The 15,834-nt window shown below is 34.5% G+C and overlaps 4 protein-coding genes and 1 non-coding gene across 6 annotated transcripts in view; 3 read left to right on the top strand and 2 right to left on the bottom strand.

The window, feature by feature from the left end:
• Nucleotides 1–6: 6 nt before the first annotated feature.
• LOC101504610 (histidine kinase 3) lies at nucleotides 7–5,949 on the top strand. The gene is made up of 11 exons (XM_012716370.3): nucleotides 7–1,105; nucleotides 1,689–1,970; nucleotides 2,052–2,221; nucleotides 2,459–2,671; nucleotides 2,799–2,985; nucleotides 3,080–3,131; nucleotides 3,223–3,452; nucleotides 3,564–3,662; nucleotides 3,772–4,919; nucleotides 5,180–5,474; nucleotides 5,573–5,949. The coding sequence occupies exons 1-10, from the start codon at nucleotides 626–628 to the stop codon at nucleotides 5,382–5,384; spliced, it is 3,066 nt and encodes a 1,021-aa protein (XP_012571824.1). The 5' UTR covers nucleotides 7–625; the 3' UTR covers nucleotides 5,385–5,474; nucleotides 5,573–5,949.
• A 736-nt stretch (nucleotides 5,950–6,685) lies between these two features.
• TRNAS-UGA (transfer RNA serine (anticodon UGA)) lies at nucleotides 6,686–6,767 on the top strand. Its single transcript has one exon. It is a non-coding gene; the product is annotated as a tRNA-Ser (tRNA).
• Nucleotides 6,768–8,234: 1,467 nt separating this feature from the next.
• LOC101504278 (nuclear transport factor 2B-like) lies at nucleotides 8,235–10,184 on the top strand. The gene is made up of 2 exons (XM_004502225.4): nucleotides 8,235–8,619; nucleotides 9,918–10,184. The coding sequence occupies exons 1-2, from the start codon at nucleotides 8,323–8,325 to the stop codon at nucleotides 9,990–9,992; spliced, it is 372 nt and encodes a 123-aa protein (XP_004502282.1). The 5' UTR covers nucleotides 8,235–8,322; the 3' UTR covers nucleotides 9,993–10,184.
• An 870-nt stretch (nucleotides 10,185–11,054) lies between these two features.
• LOC101503749 (uncharacterized) lies at nucleotides 11,055–12,215 on the bottom strand. Of its 2 annotated transcripts, none has more exons than XM_004502223.4 (2): nucleotides 11,851–12,215; nucleotides 11,055–11,749 (listed from the first exon to the last, which is right to left on the bottom strand). In XM_004502223.4, exons 1-2 carry the CDS (start codon nucleotides 12,007–12,009, stop codon nucleotides 11,300–11,302), a joined length of 609 nt encoding a protein of 202 aa, XP_004502280.1. In that variant the 5' UTR covers nucleotides 12,010–12,215; the 3' UTR covers nucleotides 11,055–11,299. The 2 variants fall into 2 exon arrangements, with proteins under 2 accessions (XP_004502280.1, XP_004502281.1); XM_004502224.4 differs by having other exon boundaries at nucleotides 11,055–11,746; nucleotides 11,851–12,214.
• Nucleotides 12,216–12,525: 310 nt separating this feature from the next.
• The window catches only part of LOC101503411 (calmodulin-binding transcription activator 4-like), a 9,463-nt gene continuing 6,154 nt past the window's right edge, over nucleotides 12,526–15,834 (bottom strand). The window contains exons 11-14 of the mRNA XM_012716363.3: nucleotides 15,247–15,833; nucleotides 14,053–14,608; nucleotides 13,517–13,810; nucleotides 12,526–12,943 (exon numbers count right to left, since the gene is read on the bottom strand). Of these exons, the coding sequence (XP_012571817.1) occupies nucleotides 12,806–12,943; nucleotides 13,517–13,810; nucleotides 14,053–14,608; nucleotides 15,247–15,833 (1,575 nt within the window). The 3' untranslated portion in view covers nucleotides 12,526–12,805. The remainder of the gene's footprint in view (nucleotides 12,944–13,516; nucleotides 13,811–14,052; nucleotides 14,609–15,246; nucleotide 15,834) is intronic.

Raw genomic sequence — 15,834 nt, 5'->3', positions numbered from 1 at the left:
AAAAAAAAAAAAAAAAAAAAGCAGCTTTTAAAACTTGAACACTCTCTTCTTGCTTGTTGTTTCTGTTGTTTGGTTTTTACAAAACCTGAGCTGAGAAACACACTGCAAAATTTGGTTTTTGTTAACTGTGTGATGATAACATCTGATTTGGTAGCTAAAAAACGAATCTTTATAGGTTTGTTTTTGGCCCCTCCTTTTTTGTTCCACTTCTTGGTTAGTAGTTAGCTGGTGGCTGACAAGATAACAAGAAGTATCAATTAATGTTTTTGGAATTAGAAACTCAAGACTTATTCTTTGATTCTTTTAAAGGCGTGTAAAATTTCATAATATTCTAGTGCCTGTTTTCATTCTGAAGTTGAAGTTTTATTTTTTTTTTATTTGGTTGGATAAGATAGCATCTTTGTCATAAAACTTGGTCGTGTCTCATGTTTCTTTTCTATTCACCTTTGAAATCTAGTTTATTTTTCAAAGAATTTGAAGGTGGTTTCATTTATTGAGCTTCTTCTATCTCTTACAAGTTCACAACTTTTTAGTTTAGTGAAGTAGCCTTTGTTTGGAAGTTTGTGAAGAAGATTCTGTGGATTTGACAGTGTTACTAGTTAACTTGTGTTGGTTACTGTTCTTAATGAGTTTGCTCCATGTAATTGGATTTGGTCTTAAGGTGGGGCATCTACTTTTAGTGCTATGTTGCTGGATTATATCTGTCATTTACATCAACTGGTTCAATAGCATGGACACCACCAAGATGGGTTTTTTAGGAGATGGTGGAAAGATGTGGCTCAAATGGTGGGAAAAGATCTTGTGCAGCACATGTAAAATCCATCAGCACTACTATCACTGTATTGGGTCTAAGAAAGTTAGGGGAACTTTGTGGAGGAAATTATTGCTGACATGGGTTTTGGGTTGGTGCATAGTATCTTTGTGGATCTTCTGTTGTATGAGCTTACAAGCTACTGAGAAGAGGAAAGAGACTTTGGCTAGTATGTGTGATGAAAGAGCTAGAATGTTACAGGACCAGTTTAATGTTAGTATGAATCATATTCAAGCTATGTCTATCTTGATCTCAACTTTTCATCATGCTAAGAACCCCTCTGCCATTGATCAGGTACCTAATCTCTCTCACTGTGTTTCAAATCAGGATCTAATTCAATTGTGAACTATGTAGCAGCTTTATCTGTAATTCATTCTGATTTTCAAGTTTTAAGTCTTCATTTATTATGTACTTTGATATATCCTATGGAGCTGTTGAGTGATTGGATTGACTTATTTGAACTTATCTATTGACATAAACACTTGTGAGTTTGAATTGACTTATCTGAGCTCATCTAATTGTATAAACACTTTTGAGACTCTTTAAGAAAGCATATGAACACAACCATGCCATAAGCTCTTTTCAGCTTATTGCCATAAACTCTCATGAAAATTTATGAAAACAGTTTATAGCTTATGTGGAACCAGTTTGACCTTGTTTATCGTTTTGTTATAGAAATAGTTTATACAAAGTACTTATGCTATTAGTGCTTAATTAAGCTGTTGATCCAAACAGTGTCACTATATCTTAATTGGCCACCACCATCTGAATTTGTTTTTGAATAGAAATGAAGTAAATGTATCATTTTTTCTTATAAGCTGAGATGAGTAGTGTGATGTTAACAAATGAACATAATAATAACTTGTAAAATACGCAGAGAACATTTGCAAAGTATACAGAAAGAACAGCTTTTGAGAGGCCACTTACAAGTGGTGTTGCATATGCTGTAAGGGCGCTTCATTCTGAAAGGGAACAATTTGAGAAGCAACAAGGGTGGACAATTAAGAGAATGGATACTTTGGAGCAGAATCCGGTTCACGAAGACGACTATGTACCTGATGCATTGGAACCATCACCTATCCATGAGGAATATGCTCCTGTCATCTTTGCACAGGATACAATTTCACATGTTATATCTATTGATGTTCTTTCTGGAAAGGTAGGTTTCTTGTGAAATTTGAAATGTGGAGTTAATTATAGTTTTGTACTAGTCATTTTTTGTTGACTTGGTCATCAACAGGAAGACCGTGAAAATGTGTTGCGTGCAAGAGAATCTGGTAAAGGAGTTTTAACTGCCCCTTTCAGGCTGTTGAAGACAAACCGTTTAGGGGTTATCCTCACATTTGCTGTCTACAAGACAGATCTTCCATCAAATGCTACCCCAAATGAAAGGATTGAAGCTACTGATGGGTGTGTATAAGTTTTTGAATTTGTTAATCATGACATAATTTAGCTCATTCCCTTTTGGTAGTTAAGAGTTTCGAGCTATGAAGCACTAACACTTTAGATTAAAGGTGTGTTTGGTGTCACACACATCAATTTTTTCAGATTATTACTAGTCTGTGTCAGTGTTTCATAGTAAACAATTCATGAACATGGTTAATGTTAGGGGGAAGCATTCTAATGTTTGTACGCACTTCTATGCAGGTATCTTGGTGGGGTGTTTGAAATAGAGTCATTAGTGGAGAAATTGCTTCAGCAGCTTGCTAGCAAGCAAACTGTGATTGTTAATGTGTATGACACAACTAATCATACCCACCCAATTCCCATGTATGGTTCAAATGAATCTGGTGATGTGTTCTATCATGTCAGCCATCTTAACTTTGGAGATCCTTTCAGGAAGCATGAGATGCACTGCAGGTAAGAGATATGCAGCTGAACGCTCTCTTTTTCATCAAATAAATCTCTGTCCTTAAAATTCTGTTCATAGTCTGTTAGCATTGATTGATCGAACTGTTATGATATTTTAAGTTTGATGCTGACACAGGTTCAAACAGAAACCACCATGGCCATGGTTGGCGATAACTACATCAATTGGCATCCTTATTATTGCACTCCTTGTTGGACATATATTTCATGCAACTGTAAATCGAATTGCCAAAGTAGAGGAGGATTGTCGCAAGATGACGGAGCTTAAAAAACTAGCTGAGGAAGCTGATGTTGCTAAATCCCAGGTATGTGGTTTTTGTTGTCACTTACAATTTTTACTATTATTCTGGCTTAAGTTATATACCAAACATATGTCTGAATCAATTATCAACGCTGCAGTTCCTTGCTACTGTTTCGCACGAGATCAGAACTCCAATGAATGGTGTTTTAGGTGAGTTGTAAACATAGCTTTTAATTGTATACATATCAAAAAAAGGAAAGGTTTTTTCATCCATAACCGTGCTAGTAAATTGGATTTTCAGGGATGATGAATATGCTCATGGACACTGATCTAGATGTAACCCAACAGGAATATGTCAGAACTGCACAAGGCAGTGGAAAAGCTCTGGTGTCAATTATAAATGAAGTTTTGGACCAGGCAAAAATTAAATCTGGTAAGTTAAAGCTCGAGGCTGTGCTGTTCGATATACGTGCAATTATGGATGATGTATTGTCACTTTTTTCTGAGAAATCTCAAGGAAAAGGAGTAGAGGTAATATATCTGTCTATTCTTTTAAGTCCCTTAATATGCCATGTTGAAATTTTCATAATCATAACTTAACATGCTTTTCATGTTTGGTTTTATTCTTTTTTTGGAGCAAAGTTGGCAGTTTATGTTTCGGATCAGGTCCCTGAACAACTTATAGGCGACCCAGGACGGTTTCGACAAATAATTACAAATCTCATGGGTAACTCAATTAAGGTAGTCATAATAGTCTCATTTTCTAGCCAAAGCCAATAATGATTTATGATTATCTATAAAGCAAAAGTGAGATGTATTTTTCACATGAAAACTGAATTATATTTGGCAGTTCACAGACAAAGGACACATCTTTGTAACTATCCATCTTGTTGAGGAGGTTTTTCATTCAATAGAAGTCGAGAGAGAATCCACTTCAAAAGATATAGAAGGTACATTAAGTGGTTTACCAGTTGCTGATGGTCGCCGCAGCTGGGAAGGATTCCGAGCTTTCAGTAACGAGGGACTTCTCGGCTCTTTCTCATCCTCCTCCAATGATCTCGTCAATTTGATTGTATCGGTCGAAGATACAGGCGAAGGTATTCCTCTAGAGGCTCAGTCGATGATATTCATTCCATTCATGCAGGTAGGCTCATCTATGTCGAAAAAACACGGTGGAACTGGAATTGGTCTAAGCATTAGCAAGTGTTTGGTTGGCCTCATGAATGGAGAAATTGGATTTGTCAGTGAACCGAAGATCGGAAGCACTTTCACATTTACAGCTATGTTCACCAATGCATGTCCTCATTCAAATGAGTTTAAAACTCAGCAAATCAACAACCAACCTCACCCTGCATTTTCAGATTTTCATGGAATGGCTGCACTAGTTATCGACCCGCGGGCCGTTCGAGCTGAAGTGTCGAGGTATCACATCCAACGGCTTGGCATTCGTGTTGAAATAGTTTCGGATTTGAAGCGAGGTTTGTCCTTCATATCCAATAAGAATGTAGTTATCAATATGATCCTTATTGAACAAGAGGTTTGGGAAAAAGACTCAAGCATTTCATCAAACTTTGTGAATAACATTAGGAAAATTGAAGTTGATAATGTGGTTCCTCCAAAGCTATTCATTCTTGTTAATTCTAGTAGTTCTTTAAGATCAAGTTCTGTGACATCAAGTGTTCATAATCCAACCATCACGAAACCTTTGAGAGCAAGTATGCTAGCTGCTTCATTACAAAGAGCTATGGGTGTTGGGAACAAGGGAAATCCTCGAAACGGAGAACACCAGGGTTTGTCGCTCCACCATCTTCTTTCTGGGAGAAAGATTCTTATTGTTGATGACAATAGCGTGAACCGCACGGTAGCGGCTGGTGCTTTGAAAAAGTATGGAGCTGAAGTGGTTTGTGTAAGCAGTGGAAAAGATGCCATCTCTATGCTGAAGCAACCTCATCAGTTTGATGCTTGTTTCATGGATGTTCAAATGCCTGAAATGGATGGGTATGCAGCATCAATTCTTTCTTTCTAAAGTCTTCGATAATTATGGTCTGAAATTAAATTTGAAATGTATGCAAAACATTCACATTTTTGTCAAGTTGAACAATTCAATCTTTGATTAGACGATTCACATTTTGACTTAGAACCTATTTGGTAAAGTTAGAATACAATCCGTCTAATTAAAGATTAGAGGAATTACATTGAAAACAATCTTCGAATGTATAAAATAACAGTAACAATTTTACACAACAATTTTCCAACAGGTTTGAAGCTACAAGCCGAATTAGAGAGATTGAAAGGAGTGTGAACAATTCAAAGTTTCATCTACCAATTTTGGCTATGACCGCAGACGTGATCCAAGCTACACATGAAGAATGCTTAAAGCGTGGAATGGATGGATATGTTTCAAAACCATTTGAAGCTGAACAACTTTATAGAGAGGTTTCAAAGTTTTTCCAATCTTCTTGAGAAAGAAAAATACAATGCTGTTCTAAACCACAAACAGTGGAAGCACCAGCACCAGCACCTACTCGTTAGGTCATAGATGTGAATATATAGGTTCAGAAATCTCCTCTGCTCACATTAAGTTCAATTCAACACTTATCTCTTAATGATATATTCATTTTATATTAATCAACATTGCGCGATCTATGCAGGGAATGTACATTGGAGCAAAGTTTGATTGGTTGGAAGTTGAAATTGAGTTTTGAATGGTTGTTAGTTAGGGTATCAAAAGTCTCATTGATTCTTATACGCAAATTCACTCTAAGTACCAATTGGAAATGATTGAGGAGGAATTTGAAGACCCTCTTCCTTCCGCATGTAATATTATTACTACTACTCACATTACTCCAATAACCTTTTACTCATGTGTATTCATATTAATGTATGTAAGTATGTGTATAAGAGATTGATTGAATTGAGTCCATAGAGAGAAAGGAAATTAGGTTGTTGGTGACATAGGTGCCAAAGTTTCATCAATAGTCCATGTAAATGTGAATTACAATAATCAAGGGAGTTTCATCATTTGCCATTCACGCGCTGTAAAATTATATTTATTTGAGTGATCCACCATTTTTTTGCCCGATTTGTACATTTTCAGCTCTGGATCTGTTTGATATGCATTCTAGCTTGTTCATTTTTAAATAATAAAATGAAATAAAACAGGTTAGTGTTCAGACAGAATACACTTTAGGCCACCAGTTTACTAAATAAAGTTTTGAAGAAGGATAGAAAATAAATCAATTTTGAACTTTCTTAATTTTTTGTTATAATTCAACAGCTTTTGCAATTCCTAGTGTAACGTGGATTGTAGAATCATGAAATTCTTATCAGAATATTTTTTAGGACGTGATACTTTAGAGACGTGGCTGAATTATTCAAAACTCTATATATGTTTTACTATGAAAAATGTTAAATAAATAATGTGTTATTCTTTTTAATTAGTTTTACTATTTAAATTTACTTAGTGTACGTTTAGTTTTATAACTTAAAATATTAGCTTTCGTTATTGTACAGCATTGCTGTTCTTTTTTTATTACTTTACCATTTTTTTTGTGAAAGATACGAATATTTATTTTAAGCAATACTATTAAACATCCACGTCATTATTCGTCACCAATATGTACGAATTTTTAGCATTGCTCGTGATTATGGACATCAGAGTTTGCCGACAGCGTTTGATTTTTATTATTTTGTTTATGTTGTTTGGATGTTCTACACTTATAAACATGCTACAAATAAATATACAAGTACATATATTTCAAGAAGTCGATATGTCCGAGTGGTTAAGGAGACAGACTTGAAATCTGTTGGGCTTCGCCCGCGCAGGTTCGAACCCTGCTGTCGACGATTTTTTTCTTCTACTTCAAAATATTTTCTACTGCAATATTATCTTTAATCGAAATTATGTCCTTTAACAATGGGTTCTCGTTTTTTTTAGCAACTAATTTTTCTACTTGTTGGTATAATGGGTTTATATTTTGTTTTTTTTTCTATCCTACATCCAAGATCTAATGGAAATTACAAATAATAATATTATTATTATGAAGAATGGGAGAAGGTATGTTGCTCGATTTTTGGAATAAATCCGGATAGTTTAATTTAATTTGATATATTTTAATTTAATAAAATTAATTAAAAAAGTACTCGATTTGATTTACTTTAAATATAATTAAATTATTTTTTTAGTTTTTTAATTTATTTTCTGATTTTATTTGAGTCATTTAATTAATTTTTATTCTGTTTTAATTATTTAACTATATTTTTGTTAGTTAAGTTGGTAATTTCAGTTAATATCTATTAAAAAAAACATTGACTTTTGTTATCTTCTTCATTTCACTCATCTTCAAACTCATAAATCTATTAATCTTTAATACTTTTTTTTATCTAAAAATCTAAAAAATTCATTATCTTCAAACATAACATTTCAAATCCATAACTCAAAGTCAAATCTATAACATTTCAAATTCGTAAACATAAAAAATTTATTTATTTTTTCCTTAATTCACGAAGACTCAATACTCTCACCAATTTATGTTTTATCTTTTAATTACTCAATTCATATCGCTTTAAGATCATTTTATAATTTTTTTTTTAATTTTATGGATTCAAAGTGTTTTGATTTGATATTTTTCTATTTTTTATTGGCCTTTGGCCGTAGGTAGATTTGCTTTTTTATGTATATGTTGCAATTATCACATAAAATTGTTTTCAAATATGTTTTTATCTATGGGTGCTTGACTTACGAACTTTTTTATTTATTTTAAGACTGTGTTTGAATTTCATGTTCTACATTGATTAGACGCGAACTCTGATTGTGTTTGGGTTAGATGAATTTTTTTCTTTCTAGATTTGATGCTGAGTTCAAAAAGTATAGATTTGATGAATTTTTGAATTATTTGGATTGGAGGGTGAATTTCTTGATTTGGATGATGAAGACGATGAATTTATTAATTTTTATTTTAAAAAATATTTTAAAAAAATTAAATAATAAAATTGTTGATTCACACAAGATAAAAAAAAAAATTATGAATTTGAGTTAGAAAATAACTGAGATGAATGATATGATAAAACTTTAACATTGTTTAATCTAAATTAACATATAGAACTAATTTAACTATAAAAAAAAATAACTAGAGAACTAAAATAAAGTAAAAAAATAATTAACCAAAATATATGTTTTAGTAGTTTTGATTTGTTTATTATAAGTTTTAAAAATAATTAGAATTATTGAAGTAAACCTAACAATAAAGGGTTGTTTGAAGTGAGGAGCGAAAGGGGTAAAAAGGTAAAAAAAGGGAACGGGGAGAGAAGAGAAGGCATATTTATATTAAGAAGGGGAGTGCGTGAGAGTGAAGCAAAAGAAAAAAGAAAAAGAGGTTTGCGGCGGCGAGTGAGTGGAAAGATGGATCCAGACGCGTTGGCAAAGGCATTCGTTGAGCACTACTACACTACCTTTGACACCAACCGTTCCGGTCTCGCCAATCTCTATCAAGAAGGTTCTATGCTTTCCTTCGAAGGTCAGAAGATTCAAGGTTCTCAGAATATTGTCGCCAAACTCACCACTCTCCCTTTCCAGCAGTGCCATCACTCCATCACCACCGTTGATTGTCAACCTTCTGGTGTCAACGCTGGCATGCTCGTCTTCGTCAGTGGTAATCTCCAGCTCGCCGGCGAACAACATGCCCTTAAGTTCAGTCAGGTCTCTCTCTCTCTCTCTCTCTCTAGGGTTTTATTTTTTTATTTTTATTACCTCTTAATTGCTCGATCTCTATTTTATTACTTGTTTTGTTTTCTTTTTGTGGATCTTTCTGTGGTTTGTTTTTGCGTGATTATACTTGGATTCCTCGTTTTTTTTAATAATTTTCTGTAAAATTTCATTCTTTGTTAACTTGACTGATGGATGATTTTGGACTTGTTATATTTTGTACTTATTATTAGGATGGATCAGTGTTGTCAATTACAGATCACCACAAATAGTGGTTTGGTCAAATTCTTTTATGCAACAGTGTTATAACACCCCTGTATCCTATTCAAATTTCTCTATGCCATAGTGCTATAGCGCTGCAATAGCCGCTTTTCAACATCACTGACATGGATTTTGCTTTGTTTAAATGAAGTGGTCTTCTAAGTGTAAATTGAGTTTTGATGGACATTTATTCCATGGAGATTCCTCTCTCTATCATATTGATTTCTCTAGGCTACCTATTACATGATATTGAACATTTATTGTCTTGGGTGGGGTAGGGGATGCTGCTTGTGGTCCTGTTTGTGTTAAGTTGTTCTCAAATCTCAATGTCACCATGCCTTGAAAAATGTGCCTTTAATGCTTTGATTTGTTCGCCAAAGTCTAATATTAATAGATGTTTAATGGTTCTTGGGTAGGCATGTGCCTTCTTAGCACTTCACTCAGATTTAAGCATCACTATCATAGTTGTATAAATTGTTGAAATCTAAGTGGAGTATCTATGTACTCACTTCACTTGCCTATGGAAAAGTCCATCCCTTTTATCACGAAGCAAGCTAATGCCAAATGTTGGAGAACTTGTCGAGGCACCCTGATTAATGGTCCTCTAGACATCAAAATATGAGATTGAGTTAGAGAAGAACATGGTTTAAGTAGGAAAAGGTGAAATAACAAAATGATTAACTACTGCATAAACTTCCAGCTGTTATAAGAAAATCGTCTGTGTGGTTGGACAACAGGCATTAGGGTTATTGCCACTAATTCATGATTAGAGTGAATTTTCCAATTTTAGAGTATTTTTCATATTGTTATTGTTTTTTATGTAACCATAGAGAAGGACCAAATTTCGGTAATAGAGGAAGGTGGTCTTTTATTGCATTTACTTTTGTCCATATAGAATTGGGATTGTTGTAGAGGCATCAGTATCATTTCTTCCATGCTCTACTTTGTCTTCTCATATACTATTAATTATCTTAATCCTGCTCTCATTCTCATTTGTGATGAGTGAACTGAACAATTTTTTTTGTTCGCAGATGTTTCATTTGATACCAACACCACAAGGAAGCTATTATGTGTTGAATGACATATTCCGTCTGAATTATGCATGAAGAAGAAGATAGACTGTTGAATGTAGAAGTTTGCCTGCAGCTGTTTTGCTTCAGACATTTTTAATTAAAAATGGGTTCTTTTGTTTTGTGTTAATTCTTAATCGTGTGCCTCCTGTTTAGAATTTTGTGTTTAAAACTCTTTGAAAGAAAAATTGTTAAAGATCAATGAATATTGTGGGTTGAAAACTTCAATGTATGGGCTCCAAACATCCCATTCAATTTACATCTAAAATTTGGTTTATGCGTGTATCAATATTTTTATTATGCTGGAGGAGTATTTGATTTTATGCACCACTGATTCAATTGTTGGTTTTCCGTGATGTCTGGCGAGCACAAGTATGATTGCTTGGTTATCCCTCTTTGACCTATTTCATTCTCTATTTAAATATTGAAATTTATGCACAGCAAGTAAGGAACAATTCAAATCTAGAAGTATCAGATTGCCAACCCGAGCTTTATAAAAAATATTGACAAGTATTGCATTGTTGTTCTTAGCCTTGTCGCTTTAGTTGCTGCTAAGTCGTGGTGATAAAAATCTATTGTACGATATGTTTGAATTTGTAATGAAATGGGATAACACTTATTTTCTAAATTCTTACCTTACAATCTCTGGCTTGGGTTCAAAATCATCACACACTATTACCTTCTCTACTTATTGTGCTAACACCCTCACCTTGAAGAAATTAAATTTCATACTTATCAAAGAACTCCAATTGTGGTTCTTAGTTGGTTTTTAAAAGCTAAATATTTTTTTAGTTTGTTCTCAAAAACTAAAAATATTGTTAATTTGTTTCTTGGTTGGAATGGGGTGAATTGGATGTCAAGTGTATGAATCATTCTTCTATAAATTTTAAGTTTTTAATATCTAAAAATAATGCCGCTTCTTTGTAGGATCTATATGCAATTCTTATAAGGATTGCATAGATGAGACATTTGTTGAAATGGTCAAATCTTATGTGGTGTGACATGACTCACTTTAAATTGCTTTAAAACCCAACTTAAATGTTAGGATTAGAGTTGTTGTTTTAAGTGCTGGTTGTCAAAAAAAAAAAAAAGTACTGGTACCGAATAATTCAGTGGCTTAGAATAATAGGATATAGGGATGCTTAAAATATCATCTGGTGTCTGTCTTATATCTTCACTAATTAACACAACTACAGTAGAAAATCATACACGAAATGGGAATGAACATTACAAGCAATGGCTTATAATGCTCCTCTAGAGTCATTTCCGTCGGTAACTTTTCAGTACCACTTTCAAGTTCAACCAATTGAGAATGATGAACCATTTAAAAAAAAGGACAAGTTTCATTCCTTTCCAGAATTTGGTACATCCATGTTGATAGTCATATCAGGAATCTTTAGGGAAGGAAGAGATGGAGATTCATTGTTTTCTTTGTCATCAGCATCTTGGCCATTGATGTCAGAGACTTTCACAATCTCTTTAAGCATATTCCCAAAGGATCTAAAGGGGTGGTTTATTCCATCCTTCACTTTCAAAACAAGTGAAACCTCTGATAGTTGCCAAGCCACAGTGAGCACAATCATCACTGAAAGAAGACAATGAGTCACAAAATTCTGCTTCTTCACCTTTTTTAGCTCTTTGATTATCTCATCATCATTTTCACTTCCCCTGCATCCTCCACCACCATCCACAGTTTCACTTTCTGTTTTCTCAATTGCAGAAGCTACAGGCTCTGAAGGACTAGATGCTTCGGATTGGTTCACTGTTTCATCTCTTTTAGACATTTCCAACTGCTAATAAATTAAATTGAGCAAACTGAACATAAAATGCGAGACATCATATTGACATGCAAATTAATAATGTTGTGTCTTGTTGTTTGACAAAGTAAGCATACCTGAGAGACAGAGAGTAGGTGGGAGAGAGCATGTTGATATTCAGCTTCGTGGTCTTTAAGGTTATGGTTATTACTATTATCATTATTATTGTCACTGTTGTTGTGAATAAGCTTCTGAATTGCAAGGTCGATGAGCTCAAGTTTCCGATGTTGCTCCATCGCCGCCGGAGACAAATTTTGTTAGGACTTTGTTCTCATCTATCCACCGCCAAAACTATTTATATTCATTGAATAAAAAAAAACAAAACAACCACAATAGAGACGCGTCTTCTTGGATTTTAGTTTTGTTATGCAACTTTTCCACTTAAAAAATCTAACTTTGGGAGTGGGAAAGTGCTCGTGAGCCCGTGCCTCGTCACAAATGAGGGACCGTTATGTTGACTCTTTGATATATATTGGTCCATGCACTCAAATCATTATTTATCAGAAATAAAAAAAAAAATATATTTATTACATGCTAATAATTATTTGGCTGGTTATAATAATCCTCGAGTAAAAGTTATTCATCCATAGTTTACTTTTGCCTTTTTTTTTTAATCTTCTACTACTACTACTACTTGCTTGATATAGAATTCTTTACGCTATTATCAGATAATCTATTAACACTTCATTTTTAATGATTTCGTGATATATGATTACATAAATTTAGTTAGTTTTTTCAACTAGACACTTAAATTGCGATGAATGCTTTGATAAGCAAGAACATATGTAATAATAAAGTGGAAAGTTACTCCACTGACTTGGAAACCCTATCCTACCTGCATTCAAGGTCATTTTTGTACATAATAATAAAGTAAAAATGTCCGTCGACATTATGAGTTTATGACTATATATACGACTTAGACTGATTTACAAGCTACAACCTCAAAGCTTGTTCTACAATTCCAAATACAAGTATCATTTATATAAACGGTCAAGCTAGAAAGCCAAATAGATAGAGATAAGAAGAGGAAAGCTAGAGGGTTTCCCAAGGATATTGATTTAAATTATCATCTTCAATATACCAAGCATTTAAAGTATCATCTTCAATATACCAAGCCTCCTCTACTGTAGTTGATAACAGTGTATCATCACTCCTGCTGCCAAGTTCAGCCTGTAAGAGAATTGACAAGTAGTTATGCATTGCTCAAACCAGAGGAGCTCTCAAGTTTGCTAACTCTGCCTGTTTAACTAATTATGGATTACTTTATGGGAAATGCTAACAATGCATTATAAGACACTTTTAATTTATCCTACTTTTTTTACTGGATAAAATCTCATACCGGTCCCACTAACAAAGAATGAACTCTATTATTTAACGAAATCAGTGTGGAGTTTTATTAATAATATTTTGCTGAAAAATAATACATGAAATAGTATGTTTCTGGCGTTTTCTTATTTCTGAATGCAAAAAAGTGACATAACTAATATAACAAGGAGGAGTGCTAGCAACACACTCTCTAACACACATATTTAAACACACTCTTTTCTATTGGTTGAAATTCACATGTGTCCCACCAAACTCCATGGGTCCCATTTAAAATGGTTGGAGCCCAAATGAATTTTAACCAATAAGAGATTGTGTTGAAAAATGTATTAAATAGTGTGTTAGCATTATTCTATAATGAGATATTAACTGAATGGATCAAAGTCCCATATTTTTATTTTTTGTTTTTAGCCTATATACCTTGGTTTGACGATATATCTCAAGCAGGCGATTATATTGCCGACGAGCACCCGCAGAATGGGCCATGGAAAGCACCCGCGCCAAAGCTTTTTCAATTGTTGCATGTACTTTTTCTTGCCTGTACGCCTTGAGAAAATCCTCATCATCACTTTCCTCATTTGTCTTTGTTTTATGTGGAGAACTTCGCAAACCAACTCCTTTTCTCCGCCATCTTAGCACAACTTTGTCCAAGATTCCAACTGCCCATATCATTAGCTTGTATTGCCTCCGGGCCTGGTAACCCCTCACATGAGCCTGCCCAAACAAATATAGAAAATCTGAGGTTAATAGATAGTTCTTATTGTGGTTTGATATATGCATGTGCATGTCATGTTTATTTAGCTAGCTATATCTTTTATTTCTCTCTATTTCTCTCTCTCTCTCTCTAAGAAACAGTGTTATTCACTTTTTAAAGTATCTAAAGCGCTAATATCCACAAATAGAGTTCTCAGAATTCTATGTCTTGTAAAATGTAATAGTAACATAACATCTAGTACCTGTATCTTTACAACTTTTTGGCGCAGAGCTAAGAACTCTTTGCGACCTTTCCAACCTCGATATTTCTTCTGAATTGATAAGGCGGCTGAATTGTAACGTGAGCTCCTAACATTGCCAGCAATGCTACCTACACCAAAGACATGTCCATTTAGATAAGTGTTGGTGGCAGCTTCTCTCTCTTTCCGTTTTCTGAAAGAATGTGCACGAAAAGCGGCTTGTATCCGTGCAGCTGCCTGAGCTGCATTTCTGACAGCACCCAAGGTATTTTTTAGTGAAGCCTCATCGTCACTGGCTTCAAGATTTTTCTTAGACACACTGTTGACAGTTAGCTCAGCTTCAAGCTCGCAAGAATCTTGATAAGCTTCACACTTTTCCAATGTGAGGGATGACAGATGACTTGTTAGATCTACCTCCGCAAGATAACCTGCCAGTCCCTTGTAGCTATTGCTGGCCGCAATAGATGCAGCAGTTTTACCATTCGGATCTTGTGAGTTTGGATCTGTCACTGCTCCAGCAGATGCACCGGCAGCTATAAGTGAAGCAACCATTTTTTCCCTACCATGGAATAAAATAGTTCAGTGACAACATCCAAAACATTAAGAATGGAACAGCTGATTTATAAAGGTATCTAAAAGCAAATTTTTTAATCTTGATGTGATCATCATTTATGACCAAATCTGGTCTGAGATCATTTGATGATGGAGAAGACCAATCTAGGTTTTCATGAGAAAAATTGATCATATGGAGGACAGTCAAATGAGAAAACTCCAGGAGAAACCATTAAATAAACACTTTGATTCAAACGACCTTCCCAAGAAATTGAGTTTTTGACAGAACACAATGTCATTATTTAATTAATCTAACTGAGCTCTCATGGTGCGAAAAGACTTCTGTTGTTTAAATAAAACCATGCATTTGCTATGATTGACTAAGCTTGATATACATGTTCATGATTACTTAAACCTGCTCAATAATTTCTGACATTCGAAGCATTTTATTACATGTGGGTAATAATTCTACCCTATCAATTTCTAATATAAAGACAGGCTTAATTTCTCCTTCTTGTTTCTTTCCTTGGGTATGTATTTCCTCTTCCAAGGAAAAAGGAAAGGTTTCTAAACAAATTTTACTAATCATATTTTGTTCAAAACCTTAAAGCATTGCTTACTATCAACAGCTCAGTTTTCCATTACCTTCCAAACCGTGCAGCCCAATGAAGGGCAGTCAATCCATTGATATCACGGAAATTAACATTCACACCACAACTGAGAATGGGGTTCAAGGCCCACTCGAAACCCAATCCAGAAGCCATGTGTATAACCCCTTGCTCTTTCTGGGACAAAGAACAACCTGCCCCTTCATCTTTTTCATTGGATTTGCAAGAAAGCCAGTGTTGCAGCTTATCCTTCAGCAGCTCTTGAAGAAGCCAATCAATAGTACCAGATGAAGTTCTGTTGCCAACTAGGAGAGAGTCTATAATATGGCTCCATGAATCATCATCTTCTTTCTGTTCTGTTGGAAGGTGACTTCCAGATTCTGTGCGGTTGTCCTTTATTGATGAAGCAGAAATGAGCACTTCTGCAAATCGAACTAGTAATAACAGCTCTTCTGGACTTCTGGCAGCTTCTGTTTCCAAAGTATTACAGCAAGTGCAACTATTGGTCTTATTACGAAACTCAAACTCTGTGACTTCACTGCATGGTTCCTTATTTCCTGAAGAAATGCACAGAGCAACCTTCCCAAGAAGATGGGATGGAGCCTCACAACAGATTACACCATCC

Source organism: Cicer arietinum, chromosome 5 (genome assembly GCF_000331145.2).
Source record: "Cicer arietinum cultivar CDC Frontier isolate Library 1 chromosome 5, Cicar.CDCFrontier_v2.0, whole genome shotgun sequence".
NCBI classification, from domain to species: domain Eukaryota; kingdom Viridiplantae; phylum Streptophyta; class Magnoliopsida; order Fabales; family Fabaceae; genus Cicer; species Cicer arietinum.
Note: the sequence above shows the minus strand (reverse complement) of the source record. Positions and strands in the feature narration are given on the sequence as shown.

Coding starts and splice junctions, on each gene's coding strand:
- LOC101504610 (XM_012716370.3), top strand. CDS start 626: ATGAGTTTGCTCCATGTAATTGGATTTGGTCTTAAGGTGGGGCATCTA. Junction 1,971..2,051: donor TTGATGTTCTTTCTGGAAAG/GTAGGTTTCTTG, acceptor GGTCATCAACAG/GAAGACCGTGAAAATGTGTT. Junction 3,132..3,222: donor TCCAATGAATGGTGTTTTAG/GTGAGTTGTAAA, acceptor TTGGATTTTCAG/GGATGATGAATATGCTCATG.
- LOC101504278 (XM_004502225.4), top strand. CDS start 8,323: ATGGATCCAGACGCGTTGGCAAAGGCATTCGTTGAGCACTACTACACT. Junction 8,620..9,917: donor ATGCCCTTAAGTTCAGTCAG/GTCTCTCTCTCT, acceptor TTTTGTTCGCAG/ATGTTTCATTTGATACCAAC.
- LOC101503749 (XM_004502223.4), bottom strand. CDS start 12,009: ATGGAGCAACATCGGAAACTTGAGCTCATCGACCTTGCAATTCAGAAG. Junction 11,750..11,850: donor ACCTACTCTCTGTCTCTCAG/GTATGCTTACTT, acceptor TTAATTTATTAG/CAGTTGGAAATGTCTAAAAG.